General features: G+C 44.0%; 1 protein-coding gene across 1 annotated transcript in view; it reads right to left on the bottom strand.

Annotated features, from left to right (window-relative positions):
• The window catches only part of TRHDE (thyrotropin releasing hormone degrading enzyme), a 461,351-nt gene extending 447,027 nt beyond the window's left edge, over positions 1 to 14,324 (bottom strand). Inside the window, exon 1 of the mRNA XM_069584013.1 lies at positions 12,176 to 14,324. Within this exon, the coding sequence (XP_069440114.1) occupies positions 12,176 to 13,074 (899 nt within the window). The 5' untranslated portion in view covers positions 13,075 to 14,324. The remainder of the gene's footprint in view (positions 1 to 12,175) is intronic.
• Between the last annotated feature and the right edge of the window lie 1,698 nt (positions 14,325 to 16,022).

Genomic DNA, 16,022 nt, shown 5'->3' with positions numbered 1-16,022 from the left:
CTGAAACTGGTTGAAACTGTTCAACTAGTAAAGACAATGAAATCAAATCCAAAAGTTGTCATTAGATACAAGTAAGACACAGATGATCACTAGGAAACATCTACATCCTCAAATTTCAGCAAGACGTGTCCTGGTTTTGTTAAGGAAATGGGCCCTGAAGCCTGACAAAACGTGGTCTGCATTCTGACTCCACAACATTTCTCAACCATATCATCTTGGATGATTACCAAATGTCCGTAAGGTGCAGCTATTCATTGCTTAAAAAGAAATAACCATGCCCAACTTAAAAAGCATTGTAAAGCTTAGTAGAATGGAAAAGGAGGATATAAAGGTGTGACCAGATGAACAGCACCCAGCAGGAGGTAGTAAATGGCAGCCACTGGTTCACAGCATCTCCGACCTTTCTTAGAATGATAGAACATGCATTTACACAGGATGATCCAGAGACCATTGGTTTCTACCACTCACAGTATATATTTGCTATATACAGTATGTGTTATTATATGTTAATATAATAAATATCTGTATAGTAAATATGCACGTCAGTATGTGCATATCTATATTATATTGAATCCACTCTGGTTTTCAGATCAAGCTGCAAAGTTGCATCTCATTCAAACTCTAGAAACACCCTCTGCATTCTTTCAAATCAAAATACCCAAACTACATACTTGAAGACAGACACTCCTTTAACTTAAAAAGAGGGCCATTATTTGCGAAAAGAGTCTAAGTTAATTGTACTTTTTATATGTGCATGTGCACGCTTAGTCCCTCAGCTGTGTCCTACTCTCTGCCGACCCATGGACTGTAGCCCTCCAAGCTCCTCTGCCCACAGAATGTCCCAGGGGGCAGTTCTGGAGTGAACTGCCATTTCCTTCTCCAGGGGATCTTTCTGACAAGATTGAATCTGGGTCTCCTGCATTGAAGGCCGATTCTTTACCACTGAGCCACTGGAGAAGCCCCAAACTTTTTAAATAATACTAGTTAAAACTGTAGCTAAGGCAAATCAATATCAAACCCTTGGTAAAACATTGCTGAGTGCTACAGCCATCTCTTCAGAAGGCTCTTATCCCCACAGCCATTCCTCCACCCACCCTGCCTTCCCCATCATCCACAGAGTTCTTGCTTAATCTCACATGGCACACTTTCCCGCTGAGCCCAAGCTCGCCCTCAAAATTATTCTCAACACAGCACTTCAGGGAGCTATACTAATCAATAGAGGCTGACATGTGTATTGAATCTTATTGGCTATCCCTGGATCAAACCATAAAATGTAAATGCTTATACTTTTAAAAATTATGACACATGTATTATTGAGGGACTACTTCTTAAAAGCTTAGTTTTCAAACAGAGAAAATAAGACATTTTAAAGATTAATTGTAAATTTCCTCTGAGAGAAGGGTTTCAAGAATTATCTTGAAGCATTACTGAGCTGCTCCATACCAGGCTTGGGTAAATCACTTTACTGCCTGAGTTTATTTTTTCATTAGTAGAAGGAAAATATTTCTAGGCCTCCCTTATGAAACTGTTGAGATGATAAAATGAGATAATATTTAGGAAAGAAGTTTTAACTGTAAATCTTTAGAAAAAATATAAAGTTAAAGTTGGAAGCAATCTTAGAAACAAATTGTCCAGCTTTCATAAATTCCTAAAATGAAAAAGTAGTTCCAGTAGGGTAAGTGATTTATCTAAAGTTACAGAGGCAATTAGTGCAAAGCTGGGTCCGGAATCCACATTTTCTGTGTCCGAGAAAAAGGTAATTCTATTTCAAAAACAGCAAAATGAATGTTCACCCACAATTTATAAGCAAGGTTTTATTTTGACTATTGGTCATGAAAGTTTTTGTTTCCAAATCTGCTAGCATCTTGGCAATATTTTCCCTATTTTCCACTGATCGTGAGGAAGGAATTCATAGGGCCTGGACTCCATCTTAGGCCTGTTCATCTGACCATGCTCGGCCACCTTTCCAATGGACTCTGAACTCTGTGTTCAGTGCCTATGAAAACAACAACAGAAGGATAAGACCCCCTCCAGACCGGGGAACCTTGAAGATCGTATCTAGGTTACTCATCGCCTAGGAGAAAACATACACTAATCACCCCTTCCTCCAGACAGGCCATAAGTTTTTCTGTATCAATCGGAGTATAACCTTGGGTTTATTGATTATTGGCTAACTGTTTAACTGTTTGAGCACATGAGCACATAGCACGTGAAAGATGGGGTTATTGGGATTGTATTTTCTTTGGTTTATGTAAGTCTCAAGGAATTTGGAGTGGTGGGTTCAGACCCATACACATGGGGTATAAAAGATTTTCACAAATGCTGGTTGGGGTCCTTGGCTAAGAGGAGACTCTGCCTTGGGCCCGCCGGTGTAATACACTGCACTCCACTATCTGCATTGTCCTTTTGAGTGAGTTTGTTTCCAGAACACGTGGCTACAACAATAGCAATATAGTTTTTGCTTAACGAAATATCAGTAACTATTTGTTAAGACGCACTCATTCACGATTTTCTCTTCACATGCTTTTTTGTCTTCAAAATGTTCTTGAATCTTAACTCTTTTATTAATTAAAATGGTCACTGAGGCTTCTTATTCCTTTACTGAGGCCATTTAAAAGATACTTATGAAATTTAATATACAAGGAAATATGTTCACTTCCAAGTACTGAGAAATCCAAGTCTTGTCATTGAGCAGTTAGACACTGTCTGCCATGTGTGAGATTTTCACTCCATGTGGCAGGACTTTTTTTCAAGATAGAATCATTTTTGTCCTTAAGGCTTTTGCAATCTACCTGAAAAGAAAAATATATACAATGCATTAAAACTACTAATAATACTAGGGGAAATTTCCATAAGAGTTCAACAGAGAGGTTGCATTTAGAATGTACTGGTCATTAGGTAAAAAATCAAAGGTGTCTTTGGTATTGAGTAATTAAAGGGTAGGAATTTATTATATGTAGACTATCTAAATACCTCTGGGCTAATGAGAAATTAATAAACCAAATATTTATGCAGAGGAATCATGTCATGTTCAAGTCTCTTTTTGCCTCACATAGTAAGTAAATATGTTAGTAAGGGCCAGCAATTAAATTGCTGATTCTCAGGGTTGAAAGGAACTATAAAGATCAACTAGTGACTTTTCTGCAATTAATATTCTTAATGAATTCCTACACACAGTATATTTATAGCCATGCACTGAGGGCTAGCATATATTTGATAATGTCTAAATGAGGAAATACCAATTTCACAGTCTGGCACCTGAGGACGATTGCAATTGAATTTCAATTCAGTTTTTAGGAAATCAAAACAAGCCCCTTGGAAAAGAAGAGCAATTGAGCTAGACTACGCTTAGGGTCTTTTTCAAGTTGAGAACCTATAACTGAATAAAAATTAGAAATAAAATAGTCCTTGAATTTGATGAGATGATTTTAAAATACTAAATTACATTATTGCTAGATAGCTTTTTGCTACAAGATCTATATACATTTGCTTCTCTTGGTCATCATTCTTGAGTGTTTAATGCTGTGGAGATAAAGATAAACATATATGTTCCTTCCCTCAAGGAGTTTCTACTCTGATAAAATAAATAAAACATAAGCCTAGACAGGTTTTGCACAAAAGGCCATGACGAATGCATGAAGAAGTTACATCTTCTAATGCGAGATTTCTCAGCCTCGGCACTACTGACTTTTCTGTTTTCAATGTAAGTATGGGTGGTTCAGTGCTGGAATTCTTGACACTAGTGACATTTTAGGATGGATAATTCTCTTTTTAGAGCCATCTTGGGCTTAGCAGCATCCTAGACGTCTACTGCTAGAGGCCAGTAGCAACGCCTCTCCCCAGCTGTGACAACCCAAAAGTCCCCGGACACTGCAAATGTGCCCCGGGAGGCAGCACCGACCTCGCTGAGAACCACCTGTCTTAAGAACTGAAAGAAGGCTTTCTGGAGGAGGAAGTTAAAAACTGGTCTTGAAGCCTGGGCACTACTTTAAGGGTCAGAGACGGATGGAGAAGTGAGCAAGTGGACTACAGGTGGCACAGAAAGAAGCTTTTAAAAAGGCTTTGACTCACATATTAAGTTAACGTCCTATTTGCTCTCTTAGAGGTTCTGGTTTTCTCAGATCTCAGTATTGCCCATCTATCTTTAATACCTCTCTCTCCCTGGATCGTCTCCTTTCTAACAAAGAGAGCCAGTTTCAGGCTTGGGGCCCTCAGTGGGCAATAGTGTCTGTTGGGTTTCAAAAACATAATCTTCACTGCGTGTATTTGATGATTGCTTTCAAGTAGTGGAATTGAGACCTCTTTCCTGCTTACTGTCACTAAAAACATCAAAGACCTCTAGGGAAAGAGATTGGGAATAGAAAATAATGAGTTTGGTTTTTAAGCAAATTTGAGGCAGAGTTTGAGGTAGTAGCAGTACACCAGGTAGAAAAAACATACAAAAAAATTAATTTAAAATAGAGAACACTTTAATATATAGTAAGGATATGAAATACATATGTAAATACAGCAAGAAGTAAAAATAAAACAGCAGAAGGTAATGGGGAAAAGTATTTTGTCGTCTATTTTTCTCCTGCTTTCTCAAACAAAAACATTTTTATCTTTTATAGAATCATCCTATTATCATAAAGGAATTTCACTACCAAAAGTAACATCCTGGAAGTGTTGTTATTCCAAGAATATCACTTTAGCATAACTAGAAAAATGGATAATATACATTTATTTTAATTCTCTTGTATCTAAAACAAATTATTTGATTTCTTAACAACTTGTCTATTTGACATTTTGTTTATGCTAAGCAGTAGAGCTTAAAGCTCTATGTTGCCTCTGAAGGATATAGAGAATTGATTTCTTCTTATTTCTACGGAAGTTCACTAGGCAAGCTACTTGTGTTGAATCATTATGATAAGATTCAGCTGAAATAATGCATTAACATTGGCTGATATTGCCAACAAATTACAGTAGGTGATACAAACAATTTCTGTTCCATTATTTTCAGTTTGCCTTTTCATAAAGTTAATATATGCAAAGGAAACAAATATTTGCATAACACGGCTCGTATTCAGATTGATTCATGTTTCATTGCGGAACCCACCAAAAACCAAGAGAACCTCACAATGGCAGGACATTTCTGGAAGACTTCTGTTTCAGCCACACCTATCCAGACCACACATAGAGCACAATGGATGATAATCTTTGAAGCTGCTTCTGTCACAACAGCAATTTGCCTACTGTTGCAAAAGTTTAAGATTAGTAACAAAAACTCCCAAGATTGAAAGAAGTGATCCAGTGAATCATCTAGTTACTCTTCAACTGCTTTTAGTAACTGGACAGCGACGAGGTCACGAAAATGACCCACGGCCCATTTAAAGTGAAGACTGTTGATCAAAGTGCAAATTATTACTCGATGACAAAACATTTTAAGGCAAAATGGGTCGTTGTTTAGACTGTGTTTTTATGCACTGCAATGAGTCATTAAGACTCTGCCATTTCAGAAGAGACGTGCTCCTGCTGAATATTCAGTGCTATAAGCAAGTGTGTAGTATATTTTTTTAAATAACCATTCTAGTAAACTAAAAACATAATGCAATAATACCAGCAATATGTATGTAGGAAGTGGTGCGTATGTGAATTATCGTGTTATAAAAACAGAGCATAATATTCATAATTGTTTTCATTTTTGTGCACTAAATACTCTTCTCAAAAATGAGTACTGAGTACTTGATCACCATTGTTGAAGAGTATTATGGACTCACTGGAATTACTTTCCTGAGTCATAATATTAGGTTCTCATAAGGATAAATAAACTAGTGTCTGAGATTCATTTGTTTAATATTGGAAAGAGAAAAAGTATTATGTAAGTATCATAAATAAGCGCTACTGGTGGCACTCAAATACAGTCTGCGGAGCAGTAGCTAATGACCGATGTGCCTTTCCCCTGGCACTGGAGGTTTTTCTATTTCCTGTACTGGCTTCCAGCAACAAGCCCTCCTGACCCTTCAGTCACTGTTTTCCACTTTTCTCACTGCTGAGATAGCAGGGCAATAATCAGAGTTACGAGTTCCTTCTGCTTCACACCCTCTTCCTGCCCCCTCGACCCTCTCCATCGCAGCGTCTGGACCAAGCATGGGGTTTCTCTAGCTATGAAATACCACAGCCTTTTTCTTCTCTCCCTTCTTCATTGTGGAAGGGCTCTGCTTCTTTTCTCCCTGTCTTTTGAACTCTGCTTAGGGGGCAAAACAAACAGCAGTGAAAGGAATGTCCAAAGTGACCGTTTACTCGCTGCCTTAAGAATAAGGGGAAGCCTAAGGCAACAACATTGAACCTAAATGACCCTGTACCAGCTCGAAGAATAGCTATCCAGCCATGTAACAATATAATTGTATTTCATACCCACAAATACTTACCAACTGTCAGACACTGTTCTAAGCGCTTTATTACTTAACTCATTTAATATCCTCCCCAATAACACCACGAAAGAGGATATCATTATCCCTGTTTTGCCGATAAGGATACCAGACACAGAACAAGAAGAAACCTGGCCAAGGTCATGAAGCTAATTAAGTGGAAGAGTCAGGACATAAACCAACGCAGTCTGGTTCCAGAGTCCCTGAACACACACACACTTTTCCATCCAGCAACACAACTAGCAGTGCTCGAACCTCTTCTTAAAAGGGATAAAAAGGAACCAACAAGGGTAATTTTAAAACTTCATTCTTTTTACATCCTTTGGTTTTGGGGTTTTGTTTGTTTGTTTGTTTTCTGAGTTGTGTAGTCATGAGAAAATATCCAAATGATTAAAGTGACTTCACCACGCCTGTCGCTGTGCAACCACTGCCAGAGCGCCTTAATAAGCGAGCGGTTTATTCAGAGACCAAGAAGGCACACCTGGGGACAGGGAGGGGGGAGTGGGGAGCCAGGGACTCGTCACCCCAGCTCAGCCCCACTCAGTAAGGTCTTGCCACTCTTACTTCACCCTTACAGCCCCATCAGGACCACCATCCAGCTGTGCCTGTTTGTGAATTATTTCAGACCATCCAAAGAACTGGGAGGGGCAAGAAGTGTTTTGCATCTTTAGATCCTCTCAGATCCTCTGTAGCAAAATTCTGTTGGAGAGAGCAGCTACTCTCTAGTGGCAAAAAGCAGGATTGCATGGATCTTTGAGAAAATCTGGAGGAATCCAGCCACTGGTATAATTTTGAATTAAAAGGACAACAAGGTGATGATCATTGCTGGTGGGATAGGAGGATGAATGAGCCTGGGGTTACGGGGGACACTCTTCCTTATAGAGGGTCAAACACATATTAAAGGTAGACTATTTCTTCTATACTCTTTTTATATCACTCTTAAAAGCCATGCTTAAAGAAGCGAGTCCTATTCTCATATCATTCAAATGCCATCATCATCCTCAAGCAAGCCTAAATTACTACCCTGTACTGTTGTCTGAAGCCCATATGCATACATGGTGGCAAAAATTGGCTTGAGAAAATAAACATGCTACGCGAACCCAACATAGAGATCCAGAGCAGACAGGCCCTGTTGAGGGTTATTTTGAAGAAAAAATACACAGACAAATTAACTTAACTCTTTCATAAATAAGGTATACTTTATGACTATCCGGGGTGACCAAAAAACATAGCGAGACAAACACCAACTACATGAATTTTCCTCCCTGAATAAGTGACTATTAAATGGTCAAAACTTTTTTCCCAATATTTTCTAATTTAGTTTGCTGATAGCATTTTGAACTGTAACCAAAATCCAACACTGGACTCAGATTGGCCACACAGCTGTGTCTGCCTTGACAGGAAAACAATGAGTTAAACAAGTCCATTAAAGAATCATACAAAAAGTTTTCACAGAAACAAATGATTCTCCTAGATTTCTCAGTGCAGGGCCCTCTATAGAGGGGGAAAAAGCCATATATTCTGATTTGTTCATGTAAAGATGTCTCCCGTGCAGAGTGAATGGGAGAAGTAAGACTGCTCTCAACATATTTTTCTTATTTTTATTAAATGCCATGGTTTTTTGAATGAAATTAATTCATTTCAGGAAAAGTACAAAGCATCAAACCATCCACACTAATATCACAAATGATCAAATGCCTACCCATAGAATCTTCTATGCTCTCCACAACATTTTTGCAAAGGAGCTTTTTGCAATTTTCTGTGAGAACCATAATTTTATCCTTCCATTTTACTTGGAGATCATGGTTTTTCTCTGCATAACCCTTGAAAGAAAAAGACCTCCTCTTTTCATTCTGTCTTCTCTCACTGTGGCATGTCACAGACTCAAAGTTTGTCAAAGAAAAAGGGTGTCCCTTTTGAAAGTGAATAAGACGGTCATTTACTTTGGGTAAGCTTCCTCTTTCAATCCGACCATCTGGATCTAAATTAAGGTATCTTACCTTAAACACGGGTATGCTCACCATCTGGCTACCCCAAAGCATCAATTACTTCAGGTAAATGAAGATTTTGCCTAATTCTAAGCAAGTGTATTCTACTACAAGATATTATGGCATGTATCTGCCTGCTGCCCACCTACTTGAGGGAAAAGCGAGTGGGTATTCTGCCTAACAGAGATCATTTACTGATATGTGTAAACATTTCAAATTTAAGAGAATTTATTTGCAATATTCAACAAGTGGTAAATTTCCAAATGTTGAACCGAGAGTAAAAGATTTGCCTCAAGTGAAGAGCTTGTCTTCTAAACTTTCTCTACTGTAATATGGGAACCAAGGGAGGTAAATCTTCTCTATAGAGCAAAAACCAGGCCCCCTCCAAAACCCCCTGGGGGATGAAACTTTTCAGGGTCAAAGGCATACAGCACATAATGAAATCTTGTTTCCCTGTTCTGCCCAAATTATACCTCTCAGGCCTCTAAGGAGTGAACCAGAAAATCAGACTGATTATTAACCAGTTGTTTCCACATAGACTAAGTCAGGTGGACAGAATGGTAGCATTGCTCTTTTTAAATCTTTCAAATTACTCAATGTGACTCCCTATTGCCAGATTAAATGCTTTCATTACAGAAATTGTCTGATAATTAAATTGGAAGAAATTCTAACTAAAAGACCAAGACATTCAGTCACTAAACAAATGAAAATTTAGAGTTTGCATTTAAGTCCTTTTGAAAAGTATGTTTTAAAATGTCGATTTACATTGCATTTGGGGGACAGAATCATCACCAATAAAAGTCTAACTCTACCTGAGTTCCTGATATTGGTGTGCTTAAAAATTCTCCAAGTATCCATAGTAACAACAAACAAACAAAGAAGCTTAATATATCTTATTTTGACATAACTGTGACATGTTTGATTCGATTTCTTTTGCCTTATCAACTCTAGTAGAAACATATAAGAAATTATCATATTCATTCTGATGTTGAAGGGAAAAAAAAAAAAAGAACAAGTACTTTTTCTAAGAGGCTGCTTAGTATAAAACCATGCTAAGATCTCCAAAAATGCCAAATCCTGGAGTGTTAATGGGATGCAGTGTTTAGCTACATAGGCACTAGGCTAAACTCCCAACCACGTTATTTACATCTTTGGGGAAAATGAAGCAGACTTGGAATATAAATATGCACTAGGGTACAAGAAATCAGTTATAGGTCAAGCAGGAACATCTGGTCCTTTTAAGAGTCCTGTTAATTTGAAAGCACTGACCACAACAAGCTCAGTTCCACCAAATATATTTTGGCACAGCTCAGAAAAAACAGGATTTGCTGGAAATACTTATTTCACCACAGCAAGTTATCAGTAATGATATGCAGTTCCCACTATTGGCATTTTGACATAACATGCAAACTTTCCTTCTATGCTTTTCCCCTAAACTTGATGTGCTCATGGATCTTTTAAAAAACCCTTCTCCTGGTGGCTCAGAGGTTAAAGCGTCTGCCTGCAATGCGGGAGACCTGGGTTCGATCCCTGGGTTGGGAAGATCCTCTGGAGAAGGAAATGGCAACCCACTCCAGTATTCTTGCCTGGAGAATCCCATGGACGGAGGAGCTTGGTGGGCTACAGTCCACGGGTCTCAGAGTCGGACACGACTGAGTGACTTCACTTTCACTTTTCCTCTATATTCTTGAGACTATGTCAGAGAACGTGGTGGAAGCGGTTTTAAATTATCTACATCTGGTCTTAGGAGTTTGTGAATAATTTATACGTTCACTTATAGGAGGTTTTAATTAGCACACAACCACTAAGTGTGTTAGTTACTCAGTCGTGCTGGACTCTGTGACTCCGTGGCTCCTCTCCATGGAATTCTCCAGCAAGAATACTGGAGTGGATTGCCATTCCCTTCTCCAGGAACTGTTCCCAAACCAGGAACTGAACCTGGGTTTCCTGCATTGTAGGCAGATTCTTTACCATCTGAGTCACCAGGGTCCCTAACCACTAAAGCACTGGGTAATTTATTTAGATGAGGTTATACCACAGCACTCTATAAATATTAAAACTTTTGTGTTCTCTCATAACACACTTAAATTTTCCCAGCCTCTTATACTATAGCAACTTCTGGGAGTCTCCAGACAGCATGAGCTCTAGTCCAGGGTTCAGAAAACCTAAGTTTGAGTCCCAGCTCTCTGCTGCCCAGTCTGCTGACCCCAGGAGCCCTGGACTGCTCTGATCCCAAGTTTTCTGCTGTCATTAGACTCTAGAGAACAAGAGAGTCTCTGCCAATGGCACCATTACTAATCTCCAACCTGCCTCCACTTCAAAGGTTGTTGATTTCATTTTTAAGTTCATTTGGGTTATTCCCTGGCCCCATAGCCATTTAACTATTCAGTTATTTTAAATGCAAGGGGTCAGGAAAAAAAAACAAAAATCACTTGTTTATGCATTCAACAACATGCTTGAGGGCTTGCTACCATGGGACACTCATAACATGAGTGGGCAGTCTATGTGCGAAGTACAAGGCTAAGTGCTTTTCAATGCATTTAATCATGGACATCCGCAACAATTCCATGAGGATATTATTATTATTTTCACCAAATTAAAACTAAAAGTAGAGGTTCTGGAGCCAAAGTGCCTAAGTCTAAAACCTGCTTTGTCGTTTAGCTATATTACAAGTTACTCCACTTCTTGGTGCTTCCTCTTCCCCATCAGTAAAACAGGGAATGTTAACAGCACCCGGGCTTGTGGGGCTCCTGTAGGACTGAGTTGATACAGGACGCTCATTAAGCACTAGTAGTCATTGCCAGGACCTGGTGAGAGATTAATCAGCTTCCGCAAGCCTTCATCACCAGTAGAGTTGAAGCTGCGATCTGAACCCAGTTCTGCTGGACTCTAAACAAGTGATGGGAAACCCCACAGCTTCTCAGAAAAATAAGAAACAGAATACTGTCCAAATCTAAGAGAAGCACCAAAGGCACTCAGTAATAAGGCATTTGAGACTGACACTTAGCTTTTCCCTTTTCACCACTGGAGTCACTTCCAGAGGCAGTAAGTCAGGAACAAACAGGAGTCACTCTGCCTTAGGAGAGTGGGAAGCACCAGCAAGAACATTCCTGGCTGGATTTGGCCAAGGCAGCTGCCACCACCCCCACCCCACGCCCTCCCTTACTCTGCCACTGGGACCGGCTCTTACTGTCCAGAATCTCAACTTCCAGTTTTGCAAAACTTCGTGAGGCCAATGCCTGTCCACAGCTCTACGCCTTCCAGAAGCGGCCGTGGGACGTTGGGGCGGGGGGGGGGGGGGGGGGGGCAGGGAGAGGGAGGAGGACCTGACCCTGCCTCCCGCGCCCTGACTCCTCACCGGGCTGCGACCCTGGCCTCTGGCGCTCACCTATTTTCCCTCCACGGTAAGCTGGCAGGGTTTTGATGTCACCTTGGCCTGGGGCCGCTCAGATTATACATCATTCTTTAAAAAAAAAAAAGGCTGTGTGCTCTGCCTGTCTAAGCAACTTTAACGAGGCAGGGGGTCCCAGCCTAGAGTGGCATCTGGTACCGGTGAGTGAGTTTGTGCAGCTGGCTACAGGAAGAACCCAAGCCTCAGGAAGACCCCCGAGAGTTCTGGGCGATGGCCCTATCCCACCTTCACTTCCTTCCCTCCATCCTTGTCCCCCCGCCCCCGCCCCGTGTATCCGAAGCTCGCCCGGTCGCCCGGTCGCCGGCTGGCCGGCGGTTTAGAGCAGCCTGGCTGGGTGGGGCGGCGCGGGGCACCGCCTCCCTCCGTACCTTCTCTCCCCATGGAGCACGTAGGAGCTGCGGAAGAAGCCCAGGAGCTCGTTCTCGATCAAGGCGTTGTAGATGATCTTCAGATTGTAATTCCTCTGCGCGTCCAGAGTCCTATTCAGCACCACCACCAGGACCTGGGTTTGCGGGTAGAGGAAAAAGCCGGCCACCGGGACCGCCCCGGCCACCCGGTCCTCGGCCACCTGCACCTTCTCGACCGCCACGCGGGAGGCGTGCAGCACGACGTAGCGAGTGGCGTTCCGGCACGCGATCTCCACGTTGACCTCGCCGGAGAAGGTGAAGTTCTCCATGAAGGCGGTGAGCATGAGATTGTAGTGCAGCGGCTTGAGGTGGCCGGACAGGCGCAGCTGCGTCCACGGCTGCCACTGCTCGCGCTCCTCCCCAGACGGCGGCTGGGCGGACGGGGTCTCCGCGGTGGCCTCCGCGCCTGCCGCGGGCTGCGGGGCGTCCCCGCCGGCGTGGTGGTTCCGTCGGGCCGGGCCCGGAAGGCTCTCGTTGCCGCCGCGCGCCGGGAAGCCCGCCGGCCCGCCGTCGGCGCCGGACGGCACGCTCGCCCCACACTCGTCGAAGCGCAGGCTGAGGAGCACGGCGAGCATGGTGACCGCGAGCAGCGCCACGATGGACACCGCGAAGGCCAGCACTAGCCGCCTGTGCGCCGTGATGTGGCGCTCGGTGGTGCGGGGCCGCAGCCCCGCGGAGTCCGCCCACGGGTCCGAGAGCCCCCTGCCGCCCGCCCGGAGCGCGGCGTCGTTCTCGCCCATCGCGGCCGCCAAGAGGGAGCCGCTCTTCTGAGCCCCCTGCTCCTTCTTCTTCCTCTTCTTTTTCTTCTTCTTCTTTTTCTTCTCCTCCTCCTGTTTCCCCCGCTCGCCGTCTAGGGCCATCACACAGCCTCCTCCTCCTCCCCCGCCCCCGCGGGCGCCCCCCGTGAGCGGGCCACCCGGGCCACCGGCAGCGTCTGCATCAGCGCGCGCGCCGGCCGAGGGCGCGACGCCAGCTGCGGCCCTGGGGAGGCCGGCCGGGCGCCTTTTAAGACGGGCTCCGGCCGTAGGCGATGGCGCCCGCGACGCCCCCCATCAGCCCCGCCCCTCCCCGGACAGCGCGCTGGCTGCAGGGGCGCGGGCCAGCGGGCTCTGGGACGCGCCCAACTTGGAGAGCGTCTCGCTCGCCCCAGAGCGCGCACTACTTCCTCGGCGGGCGCCCGGCTCCAGGGCGCAAGCTGCCCCCGCCCCTGTGCGCTCGCGGCTCCCAGCGGCGAGCTCTCGCCTGGCTTTCCGCGGGAGCCTTCTAGCTGGTCCGCGGCTGCCACGGAGGGAGCAGTGGAGAGGGAAGTTAGGGCTGTCGCTTTCTCTCCCCACTCCAGCGCCGGCGTTCAGTCCTCTGGGCGGGATGTGCTCGCAGCAGCGGCGGCGGCGGCGGCAGCGGCGGAGGCGCCCGAGTCCTGAGCCCGGCAGCCGGGGACGCGAGGATGGCCGGGGCGGAAGAGACCTGGATGAAGCAGCTCAGTGAAGTCCCAGGGCCGCAGCGCTGCGCCGGGAATCTGTCCGGGAGAAGCCTTCTCCTCCAGCCTGGACACTTTAAGCAGCGGTGGCGGCAAACAGCGCAAGGCTGCACACCGGGCAGCGAGCCTCCCTGGTCCCGACGTTGCGCTGACCTCCGGAGACGACAACTGAGCAAGAAGTGTCCGTCCGGGCCATCCCCCTAAGGTAGATGAAGCTCCGGGTTTGCTCTATATGCCCGTGGGGAGAGCCGGAGTGCGTGTGTGCGAGTGAGTGTGCATGTGTGTGCGCGCGTGTGTGCGTGAGCGTGTGTACACAGGCTCCAGATCTAGATTGCCAAAGCTACTCTGGCTGCGCTCAGGGACCGAAACTCCCCGAGAAAGGCCACGGCGAGAGCGCGAGAGCGCGGAGGCCGCAACAACGGGAGGGAGGGGAGCGGCAGAGGCAGGCCCTGGGAGATTAGAGAGCTTTTCTCCGCTCCGTCACACCAGACACCCACAGCCACAGAGGGGGTTGCTGCGCCGCCTGCGAGAAGTACTGTAAATCTTCAGCGCAACGAGCCCCGCAGTCACCCTCTTCCCGACCCTTCAGCCCCACTGCGCCTTCCGGGAGGGAGCCTTGGAGCCTTTGGCTGTGAATGCCTAGAGGCCAAGAAAGAGCCTGCTGGGGAGAAGGAGCGGTCTCAGATTTCACATCAAGCTCACCAGAGGATTTGGAGGGTTGTATGTAAATTGAAATAAATTCTCCAAAGCCTGACAACATACACTATACTGTGTGATGTGTCCAGGCGTGCGGTATTAAAATAAGGGTTAGCAAGAAAGCGTTAGACTCCTCCAGAAGTAAAGGCTGCAGAAAAGGGATGGCTTTTTCCCAACAAATATATTTTCGGATTGAGGAAATACTTAAAATATTCAAATGTAATATTCAGGACCAGAAACTTGAGACTGAGAAAAGCTGAGGACATAAGCTCCATTACTTTAGACTTAGTATAGTGAACAGGGATATTCTGTGATTGGACAGTTTTTCACTTCACCTGGTCACAATTACTTTTTTTTTTTTTTTTGGCTGTTTTCAGTGTTACATGAAAATCGTTTAAACTGTTTTAAGAACAGTTATCAATAGAAAGTGTCCATCCACATCTGTATCGTCAAAACAGATTCACAGACCACTGGCTGGTTATGGATTCTTGTCTAAGTTTGTTGAAGTTTTAAATTAGAGTACAGAATATGTATGAGTATAGGGAATATCCAAGCCATAGAATTTAGGTGGAGAACTCTAATTGGAACACTATTCAGAATACAGCCACCACAAAGATCACAGCTTAGAGGCAGGAGTCTCTAGTTTTCAATGAAACAAAGTGTGATGGGCTTCAGAGTCAATTTTGAAAAGTGCAGAATAAAAAGAGAATGGAGTAATTTCTTTTTACACATTTCTTTCACATCTTCAAATTCCAAAGGCATTTTAAAAAATCATGTCCCTAATTATTTTTCTTACGAAAAGGAATGTTTAACACCGCTGGCTTTGGAGTCCTGAACGTACACGTTAAAATCTTGCGTTTGGCTTTAAAGCATGACCAAAGAGAACAGCCCAAATATGCATCAGCTTCAGCCCGAAAACCACTGAAAACACAGCCCTCTGTTCAATGAAGCTCTTTACCATTTATACTCAGATGGGATACATTCCCAAGGCCATACATTCTGAATGTCCATTTGAATCGTTTAAAATGATGATAAAAAGAAGTGCCAGTTTGGTTTTTTTTTTAAGCATGTTTTATGTGGGCTGTTAGCAACAGACCAAGGGAAATGCCACAGTCTGTTCAAGTTACTTTTTTATGCTCTGTTTTTAAATCTCTGTGCTCTTGCTGTCCATAGGAATCTGCCTGTGTGCATTTTAAGAACTGAGGAGTCCAAGGTTTGTTAGTTTGTTTTCACAGACTCAGGAAACATAGTATAGGCAGGCAGAAAGAGCTGTGTGACTCTTAGCAGCTTACCAAACTTCTCTGACCTTAGGGTCCTAACCCACAGTTCAGGATTATTGATCAAAAGTCCATGGATACAACTCACTTGAATTATAAGAGGAATCTGGAACCACCCCCTAGAAGTCTGAGAACCACTGCCTCAATGAAGATATTACCCACTAAAGGATCTTTAAATGATATTAGTCAAGAAAAGATTCAAAGAAGGCTTTTTCTGTTCTTCTTTGTATTTTATCTGTGTACTTTTGAAAATCTCTACAAGGCAACTCTTGAGGATTTTGGAATTAAAGAATACATTTACCAACTAGTAAAGTCTCAACTGGCTATAATTAAATTAGTGGATGGGTTATTTCTGAGA

This window comes from Ovis canadensis, chromosome 3 (genome assembly GCF_042477335.2).
Source record: "Ovis canadensis isolate MfBH-ARS-UI-01 breed Bighorn chromosome 3, ARS-UI_OviCan_v2, whole genome shotgun sequence".
In the NCBI taxonomy this organism is placed as follows: Eukaryota; Metazoa; Chordata; class Mammalia; order Artiodactyla; family Bovidae; genus Ovis; species Ovis canadensis.
This window is presented reverse-complemented; position numbering and strand designations above follow the sequence as displayed.